This window comes from Indicator indicator, chromosome 35 (assembly GCF_027791375.1).
Source record: "Indicator indicator isolate 239-I01 chromosome 35, UM_Iind_1.1, whole genome shotgun sequence".
NCBI lineage: Eukaryota > Metazoa > Chordata > Aves > Piciformes > Indicatoridae > Indicator > Indicator indicator.
The window spans coordinates 4296379-4318556 of NC_072044.1; the positions used below are offsets into that span (position 1 = coordinate 4296379).

Below are 22178 nucleotides of genomic sequence, written 5' to 3' on the forward strand. Positions count from 1 at the left end.
GGGCATGCTCTTGGGTGAGATGTCTCCAGCCCTGCACAGGTCTGGGAGGAGATGAGCAATGCTGGCAAAGAAGAAAAGTGTCGAGCTGGGAGAGAAAGCCTGGAGCTGGGCTCCTTTGTCTTTGCCTTCACAGAGCCACAAAACATTAGGGGTTGGAAGGGGCCTCTGGAGATCATCCAACCCAACCCCCTGCCAGAGCAGGGTCACCAGGGCAGGGCACACAGGAATGCATCCAGGGAACATCTCCAGAGAAGGAGACTCCACAACCTCTCTGGGCAGCCTGCTCCAGGCTCTGCCACCCTCATAGGGACAAAGTTTTCCCTTCTGTTCCCCTGGCACCTCCTCTGCTCCAGCTTGCCCCCAGTGCCCCTTGTGCTGTCCTTGGCCATCCCTGAGCAGAGCCTGGCTCCAGCCCTGCACATCTTTATCCCCAGCAACGAGGGCAGCCCTCAGGCTGCTCTGCTCCCAGCTCCAAGCCTCAGCTGTCCTCACAGGAGATGTTCCACTGCCTGCAGCAGCTCTGTGGCTCTGGGCTGGACTCTCTCAAGCAGGTCCTTCTTGACCTGAGGGGCCCAGAACTGGACACAATATTCCAGATGTGGCCTCAGCAGGGCAGAGCAGAAGGGCAGGAGAACCTCTCTTGATCTACTCATCACAGCCCTTCTAATGCACCCCAGGGATGCCCTTGGCCTTCTTGGCCACAAGGGCAAATTGCTGGCTCAAGGGCATCCTTCTGGCCACCAGGACTCCCAGATTCCTCTCCTCTGTGCTGCTCAGTCCCCAGCCTATCCTGGTCCCTGTGGTTGTTCTTCCCCAGTTGCCAGACTCTCCCCTTGCCCTTGCTGGATTTCAGTCCCTGCCTTCCTCTCTGCCCTCCAAGTGCTGAGAAGGACACTTCCTTAGCTCGGTATTGTAGGGCTGGAGGCACATCCTGGCCCTCCTGCACTAGGAGAGAGGGGCATCTCCCAGGCCATGTTGCTGTAGTCTGCTCATCTATTGTTTCCGGCTGCACCTGCCTAAGGATGTTGGGTTTTCTTAAGGCCAAACACACTTGGTCCCTTTCCAGCTGTGGGGCTGTTTGCTCCTGGGTACTCTGTATCATGTCCTGTCCTGCTGGTCCCTTTGTTTGAGGGGAGGGCTTTACAGAGGCAGCTCTTTTGTGTCTCCTGTCCTGCAACCAGGTTGTTCCAGATGCTCCCTGTGGGCTCTGGGGTTGCTGCTCCTTCTGCCAAGATTGGGTTGTTGGCAGTCAGAGAGTGCAAGTGTGGGAGAGGGGACTGCAAGTGTGCCTGCTTTTTGGGGGTCCTTATCTCCAGTATGGGTGCACCAGCACAGGGGTGGGACTGGGGCATCTGGGAAAGGGTGAGACTCTGTGGGTGTGGATTCACTGGACTGGGAGGAAATGGGAGCCTCAGTGCCAGGGTGAAGAGCTAGGAGGGGGGGCTGTGTCCATCTGCCTATGTCAGGCCCATGGCATCTCTGTGCCTCTGCAAGGTCAGGCTGATGCCCTGGCCCTAAGTCTCCTGGCAGATGATGGTTTCCTGTCACTCTTCAGTTTCTGCTGACACTGCTGCTGAGCTGGTGGCTCTGTGGCTGTCCCCATGCAGTTGCAGGGGAGCCCAGGCCCTGCAGTGCTGTGCCCCCAGCCATGCCTGCTGCCACATGTGTGCCAGCACTGCCCACCCTGCTTGGGGACTTGGGGCCTGCTGAGGGTGACTGCACCATGTCTGTCACTGGCAAACATTCTGTTTCCCAGCCTGGTCTTGGGCAGGCCCAGCACAGACCTGGTGACATTGCTAGTCACTTGTGGCAATGGAGGAGGAGTCCAGGGAGATCCCAGACTTCATCTGCTCCTGTTCCCCTCTAGGCTGGGTAGAGCAGAACCTTGTGCTGTTCCTGGGCCCTGCTGGTCTCTGCCTGCTGCCTTGGGCTGGGTGTCTCTGGCTGCTGGGTCCCCACACAGGCAGCACATCCCTCATCCTGAACTTGTGGTGGCTCTCAGTGCAGAGCAGATGGCATCTCAGTGCTGGGGTCCTGCTGCCACAGCTAATGAGCAGCACATGGTGGTGGCCAAGACCTGATTTAAAGGTTTCCCTAAGCCCAGGAAAGCCTGGAGCAGGAGGATTAGGGGGCACTCAGTGGTCAAAGGCAGTGGGGTTTGCCCCACAGTACAGCAAGCTGGGCAGCTGGAATCTGGGCAGCACATCCATGCAGGGGATTGAGGCACCAAGCTGGGTGGCATCCTTCTGGCCACCAGGACTCCCAGATTCCTCTCCTCTGTGCTAAAGGGCAGGGAGGCTTTGCAGTGGGACTTGGACAGGGCCACCCATGGGTCAAGGCTCTGAGAGGAGCCTGGGGGTGTTGACTGACAGATGATTAAATATGAGCCAGCAGTGCCCAGGGGGCCAAGAAAGCCAATGGCATACTGGCTTGGATCAGAACCAGGGTGGGCAGCAGGGACAGGAGGTGACCATCCCCCTGTGCTCAGCACTGGGGAGGCCACACCTCGAGTGCTGTGTTCAGCTCTGGGCCCTCACTGCAGGAAGGACCCTGAGGGGCTGGAGCCTGTCCAGAGAAGGGCAGCAAGGCTGGAGAAGGGCCTGGAGCCCCTGGGCTAGAGGAGGGGCTGAGGGAGCTGAGGGTGTTCAGGCTGGAGAAGAGGAAGCTGAGGGAGACCTCATTGCTCTCTACAGCTCCCTGAAGGGAGGTTGGAGTGAGGAGGGGACAGCCTCTGCTCCTGGGTGGCAAGGGACAGGAGCAGAGGAAATGGTTCCAAGCTGCAACATGGGAGGCTCAGGCTGGATCTCAGGAAATATTTCTGCTCTGGAAGGTTCTCAAAGGCTGGAACAGGCTTCCTAGGGCAGTGCTGCAGTCACCATTGCTGGAGGTGTTCAAGCAGCATAGACCTGGTGCTTAGGGATGTGGTTTGGTGCTGAGCCTGCAGTGCTGGGTCAAGGGTTGGGCTGGATGAGCTTGGAGGTCTCTTCCAACCAGATGTTTTCTGTGGTTCTGTAATATCTTTTTTGGGGTCACTTCTTGGGGCATGGATGTAGGGTGGAGGAATGTCCCTCCACTGAGCTGTGTCCAGCACACCCCAGCTCTGTGGGGCCCTGCCTGTCCCCTGGTTGCTCAGTGTTGCAGGGCAGGGTAGAAACCCAGCAGCCAGGGAGCTCCATCCTGCCCCGGGTGCTGGTCCAGCCATGCTGGCCACAGCCCCCTCTGCTTCAGCAGTGTTTGGCTGGAGCACAGGCACTGACCATGGGTGGCTCTGCAGGCAGGCTGAGCCTGGTGCTGTGCTGTGCTTGCCCCTGCTGGAGGGTGGTTTGTTGTGGCTCTTAATTGGAGCATTTGCTGACCGGACCTGGCAGTCCCCGGGGTGGGCTGATTCAATATGCTCTGATTGCTGACCTGCTCCCTTGCCACAGTAATTAAATGCTTAGCTTTGTCTTGATTTGGGTCCAAAGCAACCTGTGTGCAAACACCCAGCCCTTGGCAGCCAGCCCTCTGCTGTACACAGCCAGGAATGGGACCTGGGACATCCCTTCCTGGGCAAAAGGGCAAATCCTCCCTCAGGAGCAAGCCACACTGAGCTGAGCCTGGGGAGCTGCTGTGTGCAGTTGAGAGTGGCAGCCCTGTGCCTGCTGTGCTGCTCTGGAGGCATGGGAAAAGCTTTGATCTTACCCTGATGATGCTGGCAGCACCTGGCTGCCTAGAGAGCTGTTTGGCCAGGCTGAGTGCTACATACACTGCCACACTGCACCCCATGTGCCACACACTGTCTTGCTTGCTGGGTTTGCAATGCCCAGGGTGTTCCTGACCCATAGGATGTCCTAGGGGATCACAGTGTTAGAACTGCTCTGCTGGCTGTCCTGTGCTGCTGGAGTGGGATCACAGGGCAGCAGCAAAGCATGAAGGGTGGCTTTGGAGCAGAGGCTGGTAGCTGGGCTGCATGTGAGTCTGGGCTGTCCTGCAGCTCTGCTGCTCGGGAGGCTGCAGGGAGCACAAGCAGGGTGATCTTAGGTGATGCAGGCTGCAGGGATAGGGCAATGGGGCAGTGGGGATGGGAACAGGGATGCAGGCAATGCAGGGATGGGAGTGGGGATGGGAATGGAGCAAACGTGGGTGATTCAGGGATGGGAGTGTGATGAATGCAAGGTCATGAAGGGAGGGGAGTGTGGGTGAGCTGGGGAGAGCAGGACACAGGGATGGGAGCAGGGTGAGTGCAGGTGTTGCAGGAAGTGAGGATGGGAGCAGAATGAATGCAGGCAATGTGGGAACTGGAGTCAGGTCCTGCCTTGGCTTGCCCAGCCTGCCTGTCAGGTACATCTTCAGCAGTGGAGATGTATGGCTGGTTGAGGTCTGCCAGCACCAACCTCTGCCAGTCCACAGCAGCAGAGGTGCCTGCAACCAGGCAGGGTCAGTATCCCCCAGCCCCTTGCCTGCTGCTAGAGCTGCCAGCATCACAGAGGGCAGCCTTGCCCCTCTGGAGATGGGATTGAGCAGAGCAAGAGGCTGCAAGCTGCCAGGGCCTGGCACAGAGAAGGAAAATGCTGTGGAGCTCTTCCACCCATTGCTCCCCAACTCCCTGGCCTGGGTCCCTGGGAAACCAGCCCTACCTGGCTGGGCAGACTTCTCAGCTCAGGCCTTGGAATGGGAGAGCAAAGGCTCTTTGCAGAAGGCCTGTAGGCAACCACCCTCCCTCCCTGAGAACCTCAGAGGGACAAGAGCTCCCTCCTGCAGCCTGGGGAGACAATCTCTGCAGCTGCAGTGATGAGGCAGTGAAAGGCAGCTGCAGCTGGGGGATCACCCACACCCCCAGCCAGGAGCAGCTGCACTGCAGTCCCTGCCAGCACTAAGAAATGCTGGTGGGTGAGGGGTGCCTGTGCCTCACCAGGAGCTGGCACAGCCCTTCTCCGAGGGGGATGGTGCTGGGTCTGCTGAGCCTGGAGGCACTCTGCCACCATGGTCGTCCTCTCCTGAGGTCTGTGCTGGGTGAGATGTTCACCCTGCCCCAGGGGTGGCTGTGCCTCAGCAGGGTGGTGCAACCTCAGGAGCACCTCTGTGTGTGCCTGGCTGTGGGTGCAGGCAGTTTTGGGATGGGGTGGTCATGGCTCTTGTTGTGAGCAGGAGAGCTGTGGGAGTGTGCTGCCACAGCTTTGGCAAAGTACAGAGCACCAAAGGATGCTGTAGAGCCCCTTGGGGGTGCTCATGGTGGTGAACTGGGAGGGGGCAGCTGAGGCAGACAGCTGAGGAGAGAGGGGTACGTGAGGACGTGAACCCTGCAGTCCATGGCAGCTGAATTGTGCCTTCTTGGGCAAGGGAACAGCCTCCTTCCTGTGCATGGGGGGCACTGGGTGGTGGTTGCTGGTGGATGCAGTCCTGACATGGGGCTGTGCCCGGTGTGGTGAACTCTTTCCCTCCCGCTGGTTGCAGGGCTGGAGATGCTGGGAGGGACAGGTCCCTTGCCAGGAGAGCTGCTCCTGCCAGGGTGTAGAAACTCCTGAGCCGACCTTGTGAGGGCTTCCTGTGGGAGCTGGCTGCCCCGAGGTGCCCATCCAGCACTTGGCTTCCAGCCTTGCCTGGCTCCCTCCCTCCCCTTGGGCACAGACCAGTGGTGTTGAACAACTCACCCTTTGTTCTTGCTGCCAAGGCTCCCTGCCTCTGGAGGTGTGAGATCCGCTTCCCTCTTCCTCCCAGATGCTCGGACCCCCTGGCAGCCCAGCCCTGGAGAGGAGGCTTTCACATCCTGCCAGCCCTGTGGGCAAGGGAAAAGGAGTGATGAAGAGGCTTCCAGCTGAGGTTCCCTTGTGTCCCTGGGTGGCTGCAGGCCCTTCCTGGCACACAGCACTTGTGCTACCAGGTTTGGATGCTGCTGCTGAAACTGCTGCCATGCTGCCTGTCACTGCCCCAGGGAATGCTGCGGGGTCAGGAAGGAGCCCTCTGCACCCCTGCCTGCCCCTCTGTCTCTGTGCATCCATCTGCTCCCCACCCTCGACTGAGTGCCCGGGGCTGGGAAGAGACTAGGTTTGCTTGGCAGGAGCACTCAGCTTGGGATCATGCAGCTCTCTCCTAGGCACTCGGTCCCTTGTCACCATCCCTTTGCCTGAGGACTGTGCCTGTGGCCAAGCTCATGCTGGCTGCCTCCTCCCTGGGTGCACTGCCTGTGCTGAGGCTGCTTTATCAGCTGGCCCCAGGACAGCCTGCATCATCTTCATGCTGTCTTCAACAAGAGGAAGCACCCACCTGTGCGAGCATGGGGACAACTGGGTGCAGGCTGCCCAGTGGAGCCAGGGCTCTGGTCCACACCTGTCTGAGCTTGAGTCGGGGGGGGAGGGGTAGTGAGGCAGCACCCCCCTGGTTCCAGGCTGGTTTATTTTGGTTGCTGCTCAGCAGGTAATCCTTAATTGCCACATAAGATTAGGAGCCTGCACCATGAGCTCCCAGGGAAACTGAGGCAGAGCACAGCAAGAGCTACCAGCTCCCCCATCATCTGTTGGTGAAGCTGAGGACAGCAGAGAGCTGGTGCTGATTCTGCAGACATTTAGGTCATGTCTGACTGGAAAACTGCCCTCCAGAAATGGACCTGAGGGTGCTGTTTGGCAGCAGGTGAAGATGAGCCAGGGTGTGCCCAACCTGTCCTGGCTCAGCAATGGTGTGGGCAGCAGGAGTAGGGAAGTGATCTGGTGAGGTCTGGAGAAGGGCAGTGAAGCTGGAGAAGGGTCTGGAGGACAGGGCTGGGGACAAGCAGCTGAGGGACTTGAGGGTGTTCACTCTGGAGAAGAGAAGGTTGAGGGGACACCTCATTGCTCTCTACAGCTCCCTGAAAGGAAGTTGGAGCCAGGTGGGGGTTGGGCTCTTCTCCCCAGGAACATTTTGCACCAGGGGGAGGTTTAAGTTGGATATTAGGAAAAATTTATTCACTGAAATTGTTGTTAAACCCTGGAACAGGCTGCCCAGGGCTGTGGTGGAATAACCCTCCCCAGAGGTATTTAGAAGCTATGTGGATGTGGTTTAGTGCTGGACTTGGCAGTGCTGGGTTAGTGGTGGGACTCTGTTAAAGGTCTTTCCCAACCTAAAGGATTCTGTGGTGCTGTATTTGGAGGCAGCATTGTGGTGCAAGGGTGTGACTTAACACTTGACCTGGCCAAGGTCTCATGTTGCCCAGTCCCTGACATGGTACGAGGCTGGGAGGGCAGGCCTGGCACCCTGTGGTGTGGAAGAGCTGGGACGGTCAGAAGCCCTGAGTGATGTCACTTGGTGGCCATGTGAATCTCCTGTGCTGCTGGCTGGCAACTCTGTGCCATGTCATGCTGGTGCTTGTCCTTGCCCTCCTGCTTGTGGTATTTGCACAGCAGCTGCAGCAGCTTCCAAGGACAGCCCTGGATGGTGCTTGGCCTATTGCCTGGAGATCAGGACCCTCCTGGGGGTTTCTTGTTCCTCCAGTCCCCTTGGAGACATGAGACACCATGGAGAAGCATGCTGAGGACTGGCACCTGGGTGTCCTCCAGCTGCTGCAGGTCCCCTGGCTGTGAGAGCCAGGGCCAGTGTGGAGGTCCCTTATGTTATTGCAGCTGGCTGGGCAGCAAGATATGGGGAGCAGGGGAGACATTTGTGTGGGCAGCTGGAACAGCCCAGTATGGCCAGGCTTGAAGTGGGACCCTAGGTGAAAAATCCACATTTGCACAGCCCTGCAGCACTGCTGCTCATCCTCTCCTGCAAACCCACCCCCTCAGATTTAATCATGGGGAAGGGGGATGGGGGGGGGGGGGGGGTGAGGGGGGGAAGAAATCTTTTGATGGAAACTCTCCTCTCAATTTTTGTGAGATGAAAAAAATTTTCAAAAGCTACCACGGCTCCAGTTTATTCCTCTGCCCACCCCCCGGGGACAGTTACCCTGCAAGTCTGGGCTGGGGAGAAGGGGAAGCACCTCATGTCAAAAAGTTATTAAAGCTGGAGTTAATTTTCCTGGAGGAGGGTGGGACCCTGGGAAGGCGACAGGAGCGAGTCTGGGGCTGAGCACATCAGAAGCTGCTGTCTGTTGTGGCTGCTAAGCCAAAGGAGCTCAGGGACATGCAGCGCTGTTCCCACACGGCTGTTGCTCAGGCTGAGCCGGCTGCTGGCACTGCCTCCCGCCCTGGCCTCCCAGGCTGGGGCACTTTGGGCTTTCCCAGGCTTTATTTGGTTCTGCCCGGGGCTGCTGGCTGGGGCAGAGCCGCAACCCGCAAAGCGTCTGCTGCGGCCGCTGCGCTGGGAGCCTGCGCTCGTCCTGGGGAGAATTAATTTAACAGCTGCTTGAAGAGCCCGGGGAGGGCAGGTGTGCGGGCAGCGGCTCTACTGACAGCTCCTTGCCGCGGCGCCTGGCTCCCCGCTCCTTTTTCTCCGAGTACCCTGGCACCAGCGAGCTTGCCACACCTGGCACCTCCACTGGCACCCACGACTGAAGCCTCTGCCGGTAGCAGCGGGGGAGCAGAGCCATGCTGGGCGCCAGCCGTTCGCTTCCGAGATTTCCCGGCTGGTGTTTCCGGGAGCCCAGCGCAGCCTTGCCTGTCCTCTTCCTTCCCTCCGCCTTGTCACGGCTGAGGACAGCTGCAGCCTGCGCGGTGGTTTGGTTTCGAGGGTTGCTTTGAGTCTAGGCTGTCTCCTTGTGTCTTGGCATTCCAGGCCTTTGGAACTGCACAGGGATCTTGCTGCTGAGCGTGTCTGGCTGCAGCACGTCCCTGCAGCTGCCTGTCCCCTGGCAGTCCCCACCAGGGCTGCTTCGATGTATTGATTGGTGTCTGCGTGCAGCCCAGAGCTCGGCGCCCGGCAGGGGCATTCGGGGACCGAGCCAGCTCGGGCATGGGGAGGCTGGCTGAGCCCTTTTGGGGGGGGTTCAGCTCTTGGTGCAAGGGCAGTTTGAAGTGCAACTGCATGTCATTGCTAGGCCTGCCTGTGCCATGGCACCCATCCCTGCCTGTCACTTACAGAGCTAGCTGGTGGCATCACTCTTTTCTCAGCCTGACTCAGGTCAGGGTTGTCACTGGTGCTGGAGCTGGAGCATCCCCTGCCTTGTTTGCTCCACACTGCAGGCAGAGGTGCTGCCAGTCCCCTGCCCACAGCAGCCGTGGCTCCAGCATGGGCCACACATCCTCAGGACCAGGCTTGTGTCTCCCAGGGCTGCAGTGAGACCTGAGCCTGCCCTCAGCCTGCTTCTCTTCCTGCAGGATCCGTCCTCAGCTGCCCAAAGAGAAGATAGAAGGATGTCACATCTGCACCTCAGTGACACCTGGCGAGCCCCAGGTACTGCTGGGGAAGGACAAGGCCTTCACCTACGACTTTGTCTTTGACCTGGACACATGGCAGGAGCAGATCTATACAACATGTGTGGGCAAACTCATTGAAGGCTGCTTCGAGGGCTACAATGCCACTGTGCTGGCATACGGCCAGGTACATGTTCTGCCTGCTCCTTGGGCATGGGCACTGGGTTCCTGTGCAGCACCGGGTGCTGAGGGTGCTTGTGATGGTTTGATGCCCCTCGGACAGAGGTCCTGGGTGTGGAGGGGCAGAGTTGTCCTTGGGCTTTGGGTGGGAGGAGAGGGAGACAGGGCTGGGAGGGAGGCATGGGAGCTGGGGTGGTGTTGGGGATCAGAGGAGCTCAGCAGAGGCATTTTGGGGAGCTTAGGGTGGCAGGGTGAGGTGTGGGTTGTGGTGTGCAAAGCTGAGCCTGGAAGGGTCCAGCCAGCTTCTCCCTCACTGCCTCTTTGCAGACTGGTGCAGGAAAGACCTACACCATGGGTACTGGCTTTGACGTGAACATCTCTGAAGATGAGCAGGGCATCATCCCACGGGCCATTGGCCACCTCTTCAGCGGCATTGAGGAGCGCAAGCGGGTGGCACAGAGCCAGGGCCTGGCAGCACCCGAGTTCAAAGTCAGTGCCCAGTTCCTGGAGGTGAGTGACAGCCATTAGGGTGACACTGTGGCCCTGTACTGTGCTTTGCTGAGCTCCCCATCACCTGGCTGCTCCTCAACTGTGTGTAGCCAGAGATGTGTGCTAGGGCAGAGGAGACTCAAAACTCCTGAATGTTGTTGACCTCATGATGGCCACAAACTGCGGTGGCACTTTCTTGGTTGCAGGGAGCCCCCCTCATGGGGAGGGGGCTTATGCCTTGGTCTCCTGCAAACTGAGGGGGCTCTGGGCTTGCTTGTTCCTGGTTGAGGTCAAGGAGAGAGGCATACCTGCTGCCCTGGGTCTGGAGCAGTGTTCCCAGGGAAACAAGGAGAGACAGAGCTACCATTCTGTGGGGCTGTGAGGAAGAGCTTCGTTATTTCCCATGTCCTTTGCTGCATCTTTGACCTTGAGAATGCTACATTGCATCCCCTCCGCCTCTGCTTTGGCCTCTCAGCTTCAAAAGCCTCTTCTGTTAACTGCTTCTTTCCCGGAGCAGTTTGTCTCTTGTGTGTCTGCAGCAGTTTCCCTAGGGAGTGGTCCTGGGGTGAAAGTGCAGAGAAGTTCCACATGGACACTGATTTAAGGCCTTGGTGGCTAAGCTGAGCTCCTGAACTTCATCTGGGTTGGCGTCCCAAGCTGGGATACAGCCTGGAGGAGCCAGGCAGAAAGAGAGGCCTCATGCTCTGATCTTGCTAATATGTGGCTTTGGTGGCCATCACACCAGGGAGAAAGGGAAGCAGTGTCATAAGCAGTACCTGCTAGCCTGGAGGGGGCTAACCTGCCTAGCAGAGAAGTCCTTGCCAGTCAGCTGTTGTGTCCAGCCACATCCTCTTCTCCCTACCACTTGGCCTGTCCCAGCTCCTGGCTACCTTCCCGTGCATCCTTGGCCTTGTGGGCTGCACTCTGGGGGACCTGTGGGCTGGGGACTGGAGGACAATTTCCTGTCTGTTCTGAAGTCCTTCTGGGGGATGAACCCTGTCAGACATTCTTCTCCCTGGAGAGTCCCCTGACCCTTTTGGGGCTGGGACATGGTCCTGCCTTCCCTGGGCTATAGGATTGGATACTGACCTTCAGCCAGATTTGTCCCCACTCACCCTATGTCACACTTTACCTTCCCTCCCAGTCCCCTGTATCTGTCCTCTAGAAGATCCTCTACTGCCCAGCTGTAGTTTCCTCTGCTCCCCACTCAGATGGGATGAGCCAATGCTGCCCCAAGGAGCAGTGACCCATTAGCAGGGTTTGGAACACATGAGGGATGAACACTGGGGAGGGGATGCCTGCTCTGCCTCTGTCCCAGCCCATCCTAGGAAGCATTTCTGCAGACAAGGAGGTCCAGTGCAACCCCAGAGGCACCTGGGGACAGTCATAGAGCAGTGACCTTGCATGGGGTCACACCACCTGCCATGGAGACTACCTGTAGCTGTTCTGTCTTGTCACCACCTCTGACTCCTGATGGGTTTGGCTTTCAGAATAGCCTCAGAGATGTTTGTCCTGTGAAGAGCTTCCTCCTAACACCCAGCCTAGACCTCCCCTGGCACAACTTGAGACTCTGTCCCCTCCTTCTGCTGCTGGGTGCCTGGGAGAAGAGCCCAACCCCCACCTGGCTACAACCTCCCTTCAGGTAGTTGTAGACAGCAATGAGGTCTCCCCTGAGCCTCCTCTTCTCCAGGCTGAACACCCCCAGCTCCCTCATCCTCTCCTCACAGGGTTTGTGCTCCAGACCCCTCCCCAGCTTCGTCGCCCTTCTCTGGACACGTTCCAGTACCTCAACATCTCTCTTGAACTGAGGAGCCCAGAACTGGACACAGGACTCAAGGTGTGGCCTGACCAGTGCTGAGTACAGGGGAAGAGTAACCTCCCTTGTCCTGCTGGCCACACTATTGCTGATCCAGGCCAGGATGCCATTGGCTCCCCTGGCCACCTGGGCACACTGCTGGCTCATGTCCAGCCTACTTACCAGCACCCCCAGGTCCCTCTCTGCCTGGCTGCTCTCAGCCACTCTGTCCCCAGCCTGTAGTGCTGCTTGGGGTTGTTGTGGCCAAAGTGTAGAACCCTGCACTTAGCCTTGTTCAATCTCATCCCATTGGCCTCTGCCCACCCATCCAGCCTGTCCAGGTCCCTCTGCAGGGCCCTTCTACCCTCCAACAGCTCAACTCCTGCTCCTAACTTGGTGTCATCTGCAGACTTACTGATGATGGACTCAATTCCTTCATACATATCATCAATAAAGATATTGAACAGGATGGGGCCCAGCACTGATCCCTGGGGGACACCACCAGTGCCTGGCCGCCAACTGGATGTGGCACCGTTTACCACCACTCTCTGGGCCCGGCCCTCCAGCCAGTTCTTGACCCATTTCAGAGTGAATCTGTCCAAACCACGAGCTGCCAGCTTTGCCAGGAGCTTCTTGTGGCAGACAGTGTCAAAGGCTTTGCTGAAGTCCAGGCAGACTACATCCACAGCCTGCCCTGCATTCACCAGATGGTAACCTGATCATAAAAGCAGATCGGGTTGGTCAGGCAGGACCTGCCCCTCCTGAATCCGTGCTGGCTGGGCCTGATCCCCTGACCATCTTGCAGGTTCTGTGTGATTGTACTCAGGATGACCTGTTCCATAACCTTGCCTGGCACCGAGGTCAGGCTGACAGGTCTGGAATTTCCTGGTTCCTCTTTCAGGCCCTTTTTGTGGATGGGCATCACCTTGCCCAGCCTCCAGTCATCAGAGACCTCTCCAGTGAGCCAGGACTGCTGATAAATGATGGAGAGTGGCTTGGCCAGCTCACCTGCCAGCTCTCTCAGCACCCTAGGATGGATCCCATCAGGTCCCATGGACTTGTGAGGATCCAAGTGGCTCAGCAGGTCCCTGACTGCTTCCTCCCGGATTACAGGGGGACTATACTGGTCCCCAACTCCATCTGCCAGTTCAGGAGGCCGGTTGTCCTGCAGACAGCCTGTCCCACTATTGAAGACTGAAGCAAAGAAGGTGTTAAGTACCTCTGCCTTATCCTCATCTTTTGTTACTATATTCCCCTCCTCATCCAATAAGGAGTGGAGGTTGTCCTTGCCTCTTCTTTTGCCATTAATATATTTGTAGAAATATTTTTTATTCTCCTTTACGGCCGTGGCCAGTCTAAGTTCTGAATGGGCTTTTGCCTCTCTAATTTTTTTCCTACAAGACTTAGCAATGTCCTTAAACTCATCCTGAGATACCTCCCCTTTTTTCCAAAGGTGATACACTCTCTTTTTTTCCCTTAATTCCTTTAGAAGCTCCTTGCTCATCCAGTCCGGTTGTCTCCCTCGTCGGCTCCTCTTCCGGCACATGGGCACAGCCTGTTCCTGTGCCCTCAGGAGTTCTTTCTTGAAGTAAGTCCAGCCTTCCTGGACCCCTTTGTTTTTAAGGGCTGTTTCCCAAGGAACTTTCCGAGTTAGTGCCTTGAATAAGCCAATGTCTGCCCTTCGGAAGTCCATGGTGGAGGTTTTGGTGCTGCCTCTCCTGGTTTCAACATATATTGAAAACTCAATTATTTCGTGGTGCCTGGACCCCAGGCAGCCTCCCACCACCACATCTCCCACCAGCCCTTCTCTATTTGTAAACAGCAAGTTGAGCAGGGCTGAACCCCTGGTAGGTTCACCTAACAGCTGGAATAAGAAGCTATCCTCCATACACTCCAGGAACCTTTTAGACTGCCTCTTCTCTGCAGTGTTCAATTTCCAGCAGATGTCTGGCAGGTTAAAGTCACCCACAAGAACAAGGGGAAGTGATCTTGAGGCAGCCTCCAGCTGCTTGAAGAAAATTAAATCAACCTCTTCTTCCTGATGAGGTGGTCTATAACAGACTCCAACCAGGATGTCAGACTTGTTGGACTTCCCCCTAATTCTTACCCATAGGGACTCAACCTGATCATCCTTAGTCTCAACCTCCATGATGTCCATAGTCTCCCTAATATACAGGGCCACTCCTCCATCCCTTCTCCCTCTCCTGTCTCTCCTGAAGAGTCTATAGCCCTTGATTACAGCACTCCAGTTGTGAGCGTCATCCCACCACATTTCTGTGATGGCAACAACATCACAGTTTTCCTCCTGTACCAAGACTTCCAGATTCTCTTGTTTGTTACCCATGCTGCGTGCATTAGTGTACACGCACTTCAGCTGGGCTGCTGCTTTTGCCCCTGTCTGTGGCTTACCACCCTCAGCCTCCTTTGGTTCATCTCTAGCACTGTTGTGCTCACTCCCCTCCCCCTTCAAGCCTAGTTTAAAGCCCTTTGTACAAGCCCTGCCAGCTTGTGTGCCAAGATCTTTCTCCCCCTCTGCAACAGGTGTACCCCATCTGTTGCTAGCATCCTGGGACCATATAGAGTTCCCCAAGATCAAAGAATCCAAAATTTTGTTGGTGACAACAGCCTCTTCGCCACTTATTAATCAGGAATGTTTTCCTGTTCCTTTCAGCATTCATGCCTGCAACTAAGGTTATAAAGGGTATACCTGTGCCCCTGATCCCTCTACTACTTTTTCCAGTGCCTTGAAGTCCCTTTTTATTGATTTAAGACTTCTGGTATTGACCTCATCACTTCCCACCTGCATAACTAGCAAGGGATAGTAATCAGAGGTCTGTACTACGTTGGGCAGCCTTCTGGTAACATCCCTGACCCGGGCTCCAGGGAGGCAGCAGACTCCCCTGTGGAAAGGGTCCGGCCGACATCTGGGGCCCTCTGTTCCTTTCAGAAGGGAATCACCAATCACAATTACCCTCCTCTTTTTCTTTTGTGTACAAGCTCTGATGCAAGGGAGGACTGATTTGCTTTAGTCGACCCCCCAGATGGTGTTGCTTTTGTTTCCAGGATCACCTCACCCTCAACCTCTAGTGCCCCATATCTGTTGTGCAAGGGCAACTGAGGAGGTGAGGGGGGCTGGAAGGGGTTTACCTCACCCCTTCTGACAGGCACCTGTATCCATTCCCTGCTGCTTCTTGTGTCACTTCCCTCTGCTAATGGGGTCTGCAGTACCACACATCTAACTCCCTTTCTCATTCCCTTATGGTCCTTAGTCCCTTCAGCTCAGCCACTAGGTTAAGCAGATCATTGATCTGCTCACACCTAATGGAGGCATTGGCTCTGCCACCCTCGACCTCTCGTGCCAGGCTCCAACACTCATTGCAGTTGGTTGCCTGAACGCTTGCATGCTTGTGTGTGGGCTCTGTTTGGATACCCACAGTTTTACAGCCTGAGACCGAGTCATAACCATGGCTCACTTCCTCCGAGGAACTGGGCCTTTTTTTTTTTTTTTTTTTTTTTATCCCTCAGGCGCTACTCACCGCATTCCCGGGAGCACACGAGTGTTCCCTGGAGCACATGAGCGTTCCCGCGGCTGCCCTCGCGCTGACATGGTGGTCTCGCGCTAATTGGTGCTTAAATTCCGCGCGGTTCCCGGGCAACACCCACCCAGCGACGTCACTTCCCGAGCAGGCGCACTGGAGGACAGCCCCCACCGGTCCTGCTTGTCCCTTTGGGGTCCTTCCACCCTCAGAAAGTCCAAAGCAAACCCAGGAAACCCCTAAAGCAATTCGAGTTAAAGCAAGCTCAGCTGGCGGTTACCAAGGCTTTCCCGCGGCTGCCCTTGCACTGAAAACTTCAGACTAGGAACTCTTGTGCCACTGCACCAAGAGCCACCCCTGTCCAACCAGCTCAGGGAGGGTTTGTGGCAACAATGGCTCTCCTGTGCCAGTGTGAGCACGTGGCTGCATCAGACCCTGGGTACCAGCTCCCTATCCTGGGTACTAGCTCCCTATCCAGGCACTAATACAGGGTGTGTGACCCTCCTGATCCCTGTCCTGTGACTGCTGGAGCTGGCAGTGGGTTTTAAAGCCTTGGGGATCCTGCTTACACCTCGGGTGGCAAGGGCTGGCTTAGCCTCAGCCCCTCTGCTGGCCTGCAGCCTGTTGTCTTCAGGTGACCCTGTTCCCTGCACTGGGGCATAGGGGTAGGACGGGGAGATAGGACGCTTGAGTGGTGGACAGGAGGGCAAGCAGACAAGGGTGTCCCTCTGGCCCAGGGTGACAGAAGGTCAAGATATGGATGGGGGCATCCTCTGTCAGCTCTGAGACCTCAGGGTCTTCCCCGCTTGTCCATCACTCCCTGGCTCCCCCTTGTTCCTTTTCCACCCAACAGACGTGAGCTCAGGGAGCTGTGATAGGAGAGACTGGGAGTAAGCAGGGAAGACCAAAATGATGCATAGCTCCCAGGTGTCTGCTCAGGCTCTAGGGACAGGACTCTGAAAGTCCCTAGTTCCTGCACATCTGCCTGTGTGGACTACGGACAGGACAGGGCTGGGCAGCTGGAACGAACCCAGACTGCAGCTCAGCTCTTCACAGGACAGCTAGGCACATGTGTGCCCAGACCTCATCCCTTCCGGATGTCCTGGCCTGGCTGGGTCCCTGTGAATGCAGGGCAGGGCAGGGCTTGCCTCTGCCTCATCTGCTGCCTGCAGGCATGCTCCTGAGCATCCTCTCCTGCCCTTGCCTGCACAGCAGCCCTCCTGGGGGCCTTGCTGGAACACACACGTGGCCCTGGCCTCCTGGCCTGCAGCATGGCAGGGGACAGCTCCAGTCAGTCCCATGCTGCTGGGCTCTAGCAGCCTCCTGCTTACTGCTACTGACCCTGCAGCTGCTTTTGCCCTCCTCAGCTCTACAACGAGGAGATCCTGGACCTGTTTGACAGCGCCCGCGACCCTGACGCGCGCCACCGCAAATCCAACATCAAAATCCATGAGGATGCCAGTGGGAGCATCTACACCACAGGGGTCACCTCCCGCCTCATCAGCTCGCAGGATGAGGTGGGTAAGGCATGGAGCAGAAGTGGAGCAGGGATGGCAGCTGGGTGCCTGCCAAACCAGCTGTATGCTAGGCGAGGGGGAGATGTCCCTGGGGATGGGAAGAGCAAGGACAGGTTGGTGTGCATGCCAGGCTGCAGCAGGATGCTGCCCTGGCTCCCCAGAAGGATGCTGACAGTTTCACTCTTCCCTGCCCTGTGTGCCTGCAGCTGATCCAGTGCCTGAAGCAGGGAGCTCTTTCCCGCACCACCGCCAGCACCCAGATGAACGTGCAGAGCTCCCGGTCCCATGCCATTTTCACCATTCACCTGTGCCAGATGAGAGTGTGCCCCCGCCCAGAGCTGGTGAGATGAGCTCCTGCCTCCTGGCTCTGCTGTACCTGCCTCTGATACCCAGGCAGTGTGCTGGGAGCTCTTGGGAAGGGGAGAGCAGCTGAAGTCTTGCAAAGAGAGGCAGGGTTTTGTCTGTCTTCTTTCCAGTCATAGCCACTGGTAGCATTCACTGGGAGCTGAGCTCTGCCCTGGAGCAGCCCCAGCCAAGGCAGGGATTGTCTGGCCCAAGGGATGGCCAAGAACAAGCTGTTGTTGGGATCCTCTCCCCCATCCTTGAGGGATGCAGAGAGTGAATGCTTGGATGCAGCCAAGGGAGCTCCTGCCCACTCTGGGTCCCTGGTGCTGACTGTCTCCTTCTGTGCCTGGCTGCAGGTGAACGAGGAGGTGCCCGGCCCCCTGGATGGAGCCCAGACCACCACGGAGTATGAGACCCTCACAGCCAAGTTTCACTTTGTAGACCTGGCTGGCTCAGAGAGGCTGAAGCGAACAGGTGCCACCGGCGAGAGAGCCAAGGAGGGCATCTCCATCAACTGTGGGCTGGTATGACCTTGGTAACACTGCTGTGCAATGGGAGGGTGGAGGCAGGGCCTGCCTGGGGGGGAGCTTGCAGCACCTTTGGGTTCTGCTTGAAGTTTCTCTGGGCTATTGGGTTGCTGCTGTCTCTGCTGGAGTCTGTGCTACCTGGCACGGTAGGCAGAAATATGAACAATCCAAAATACGAGTAGTGAGAGCACAGCTTTGCTGCTGAAGGCAGGACTATGGGGTTCAGCTGGGCACAGGGCACAAGTCCCCAAGAGGTTGAGGTTTGCTAAAAGAAACACCAAGGCTCAATGATGCTCCTCAGTGCATGTGGAAGAGAGGCACAGACCAGAGAGGGAGGGTGAAGGCTGAGACTGGCAAGGGAAGCCCCGTGCCACCTCTTTCTTACACCTCAGACATGTGCCACAGCACCCTAAAGTCCCAGACCCCTCATGCTGGCTGTGTGACAGCTGAATTCTCAGCAGGGGCTGGATTTTGGGGGGTGCTTTCTTTTGTGTTGGTAGCTGGCCCTGGGGAATGTCATCAGTGCCCTTGGAGACCAGAGCAAGAAAGTTGTCCATGTGCCCTACCGTGACTCCAAGCTCACTCGCCTGCTGCAGGATTCCCTTGGGGGCAACAGGTAAGGGGGTCCCAGGCTGGGGCCAGGACCTGGGAAAGGACTGTAGGGACTGTCCCCCTGCAAATATGGCCAAGGCTCTATGGAGCCATGTAGAAGCTATTCCAGGGCTCAAATGCGTGCTGGCAGTCAGTGCATGACTTTGCAGATGTAAAGACCTTGGCTCCTCCTAAGTCCCAGCAGCAATTAGCCAGGTTTGGTGCAATCAGCTGATGCCAAGCACTCTGGAATCCTTGCAGACCTGGGACTTGGCAGGTAGTGCTGCCTGGCACAGGATTAAGTCCCTGCCTGCTCAAGGAATACTCTCTGAAGAGTCCATTCTAGCCCAGCCATGCTGGCAGGTGTGGGCTGGTTGGTGGAGGTTGACTCTGCTCAGTGCTGTGAGGTGGTATTTGTGGGGACTTGCAGGTGCTCTTGCTCCGGGAGGGACTGACCCAAATCTGTGCCTTGCTTATAAAATGCAGAAGGGCCTAGGATGTGTGGCAGGTGGCCTGTGCTGGGTCCCAGGTGCCAAGCTGGTGCAGGGTGGGGGAAGCTGTCTTTTCACTGTGACCTTCACCTCCCCCAGCCAAACCATCATGATTGCCTGTGTGAGCCCGTCGGACCGTGACTTCATGGAGACCCTGAACACACTCAAGTATGCCAACCGGGCAAGGAACATCAAGAACAAGGTGGTGGTGAACCAGGACAAGACAAGCCAGCAGATCAGTGCCCTGCGGGCAGAGATTGCTCGGCTGCAGATGGAGCTGATGGAGTACAAGGCGGTGAGTGCCCAAGCAGCCTTCAGAGGTGGGCTGGAGGTAGCAGAGAGCCTCCCTGCTCGTGTTTGAAGTGGGACAGGTTTAGCAGAGCAGGGCCCTCCTGCCTACCATCCTCTGCCTCTGTTGCTAGCAGAGGTCAGAAGGCTTAAGAGATAAAGGTCAGGTCCTGCCCTGCCCCAGACAGCACCTGGGCAAGTCTCTTGTGGGTGCTAAGGCAGATAGAAGCCTTGAAGCATCTCTCACCCTCTGCCTGTTGCGCTGAGGCCCTCCTGGTCCTTAGATTTGCCTCTGCCAGGCCTGTGGCTAGATCTGTCCTCAGGCATGCCAGCTGTCCTTCTGTGCCTTCAGGGCAAGCGGGTGATAGCGGAGGACGGCTCAGAGGGGTACAGTGACCTGTTCCGTGAGAATGCTCTGCTGCAGAAGGAGAACAGTGCCCTGCGCATGCGCCTCAAGGCCATGCAGGAGGCCATCGATGCCATCAACAGCAGGGTCACACAACTCATGAGCCAGGAGGCCAACTTGATGCTGGCCAAGGCAGGTGAGGCTGGGCAGCGCATGGCACGGGGGTCAGCCCAGCCAGGGTAGCTGGGGCAGGCGCTGTGGCACAGCCCATGGCTCACTTTGATCTGTCTCTGCCTCTGCTCCACCAGGTGATGGCAATGAGGCCATTGGCACCCTCATCCAGAACTATATCCGGGAGATTGAGGAGCTGAGGTGAGCTAGGCATGGGGGCTAGGGAGTCACCTGGGACCCCAAGCCAGTGGGTTCCCAGGTGTGGCTTATATCTCTGTGCCTCCAGCATCACTGGGGGAGTCCTAAGCCTTGGTGGAGCAACAGCTGCCTACGCTGGGGCTGTAGGGGTCCCAGCTTTGGTGCCAGGCAGTACTTTGGCCATTGTTATCCCTTGTGGGGCCACTGAAGGAGGGGGAAACCCTGGTGGGAGTGCCTGGTGTCTCTAAAGGACTGGACACCTAAAGCTGGGTCCATCCCAGTATCTTGTGTAGTCCTGGGACCCTGCCTTGCAGCATCCTGCTCTTTGGACCACAAACGGGGATGGCTTTGTGGTGACTCTCTCCCTGGCTCATACTGTCTCAAAACCAGGCAGGATCCCCTCCTCTCAGGGCAGCGGTGTCCCCTCTGACCACATCCTGTCCCCACTCCCTAGAACCAAGCTCCTGGAGAGCGAGTCCATGAACGAGTCCCTGCGCCGCAGCCTCTCGCGGGTCTCTGCCCGGCCGCCCTACCCCCTGGGACTGTCCCCGGCACCAGCCCTGCCTGGCCTGTGCAGCCCTGCAGCACTGGACACCGAGGCCTCCGACGTCCTCCGGCGTGCCAAGCAGGACCTGGAGCGCCTGAAAAAGAAGGAGAGAAGGCAGCAGAGGAAAAGGTGAAGGCAGATGCTGTGCGGGGGTGGGAAAGAGGAGGCTGGAGGTCTGTCCCTGTCTGTCTGTCTGTGTGGGGTCAGGTGTCTTGCTATAGCCTGGGCACTGAGACAGAGCCCAGGACCTGCATTTTCCTCCTGGTGCTGCCCTGCACTTGGTCTCTGTGATCCCAGAGACTTTTCCCTGAAGGTCGAAAAGCAGGAGACAGGGGGAGCATGTCCCATCCTCAGGCTCCTTCATGCTGGGACTCATCAGCACCCCTCTGCTCTCCCCCAGCCCTGAGAAAGAAGCGTTTAAGAAACGACAGAAACTGCAGCAGGACAATGAGGAGGAGACTGATGAGAACGAGGCAGAGGAGGTGAGCAGGCTTCAGACTCACACAGGTGTTTGGGTGTGGAGAGCACTGCCATTGCCTCACGTGGGAGAGGGACCAAGCCCAGCCTGGCCCTGCAAGCAGGCCAGAAGGGTCGTGGACCTGAGGACTCTATGCTGGAGCAGGGGGGAGCTGGATGCTCCCCAGCCAACCCTGCTGTGGAGCAAGGAGCTCACATTTTTTTGGCTTGGTTTCAATAAGCAAAGGTGAAGGAGGGTTGTGTGATGCAGTGTTAGTTATCTTGAAGGGGATGGATGCAAGGATGGATGGGGCACAGACCTGCTCCTCTCAGCAGTGTACACCAGAGGCCCAGAAATGGTGCTGCAGCCCCTGGCTATCCTGTGTGGGAGGCTGCAGCCCATTGCTGCGGGTTGAGCTCAGGCTTGGAAGAAGGAAAAGCTGCAGAGAGAAGGCTGCACTGCAGGTTGAAGTTAGGGATTCTTGTCTTAGGAGGAGGATGAGGAACAGGATGAGAGTGGCTGTGAGGAAGAGGATGGGCATGATGATGAAGATGAGGACTCAGGCAGTGAAGAGAGCCTGGTGGACTCAGACTCAGATGCAGAGGAGAAAGGTAAAGTGTGGAGCCATGCATGGAGCCCAGGTTATGGGTGTGCATTTTCTGGCATCTCATGACACTGAGCTCTGGTCCTGGGAAGGGGGCAGCCTGCTGGGACACTTTGGCCACATCTCCTCTGGGGGCTTGTCAAAGCACCAGGCTTGCTGCAGAGAGTCTGCAGTGCTCTCTGGGATGCAGCTGCTCCCCAGCTGTGTGGGCTCCCATCAGTTCCTGTTGCCCTCTCTTTGTGCTGTGGCTCAGTGGGGCCATGGGAGCTGTGCTTCTCCCATCCCTCCCCAGCCTGACTGTCCTCCATTGGCCCCCAGCTGTCAATTTCCAGGTGGACCTGGCGGATCTGACTTGCGAGATCGAGATCAAGCAGAAGCTGATTGATGAGCTGGAGAACAGCCAGCGGCGCCTGCAGACCCTCAAACATCAGTATGAGGAGAAGCTGATCCTGCTGCAGAACAAGATTCGGGACACACAGCTGGAGCGGGACCGTGTCCTACAGAACCTCAGTGAGAACAGCCTTGCCTGTGGGGTCCCATCCCTGCAGTGTCAGGCCCCAGCCCTTGCTCCTGCCCAGCTGACTCTGAGCCCCTGCATGCAGTGCTGGCCCTGGTAGAGCTTTGCCATCCTTCTGCCTTGGTTGAGTCCCTGGGATCCCAGGACCTTGCTTGTCTTGCTGTGGGAGCAGGATTAGTCAGCTGGAAAGGTTGGCAAGGCAAAGCCTCTTCTGTCCTTGAGCACCACATGAGATGGGGAACCACTTGGGCAAATGGGAGCTGAGGGGCACATGAAGACCCCAAAGACCTCGTGGTGTAGCTGATCTATAGGCTCAGCAGAGCAGGATCAGCCTAGCTCT

At 57.3% G+C, this 22178-nt stretch overlaps 1 protein-coding gene across 1 annotated transcript in view; it reads left to right on the forward strand.

Moving 5' to 3' along the window:
- The first annotated feature begins 8474 nt into the window (after positions 1 to 8474).
- The window catches only part of KIF21B (kinesin family member 21B), a 28129-nt gene continuing 14425 nt past the window's right edge, over positions 8475 to 22178 (forward strand). The window contains exons 1-14 of the mRNA XM_054395789.1: positions 8475 to 8608; positions 9204 to 9426; positions 9747 to 9929; positions 16607 to 16756; positions 16963 to 17097; positions 17458 to 17625; positions 18129 to 18244; positions 18810 to 19005; positions 19351 to 19540; positions 19653 to 19716; positions 20168 to 20389; positions 20661 to 20742; positions 21211 to 21328; positions 21640 to 21831. Coding sequence (XP_054251764.1) covers positions 8475 to 8608; positions 9204 to 9426; positions 9747 to 9929; positions 16607 to 16756; positions 16963 to 17097; positions 17458 to 17625; positions 18129 to 18244; positions 18810 to 19005; positions 19351 to 19540; positions 19653 to 19716; positions 20168 to 20389; positions 20661 to 20742; positions 21211 to 21328; positions 21640 to 21831 — 2173 coding nt within the window. The remainder of the gene's footprint in view (positions 8609 to 9203; positions 9427 to 9746; positions 9930 to 16606; positions 16757 to 16962; positions 17098 to 17457; positions 17626 to 18128; positions 18245 to 18809; positions 19006 to 19350; positions 19541 to 19652; positions 19717 to 20167; positions 20390 to 20660; positions 20743 to 21210; positions 21329 to 21639; positions 21832 to 22178) is intronic.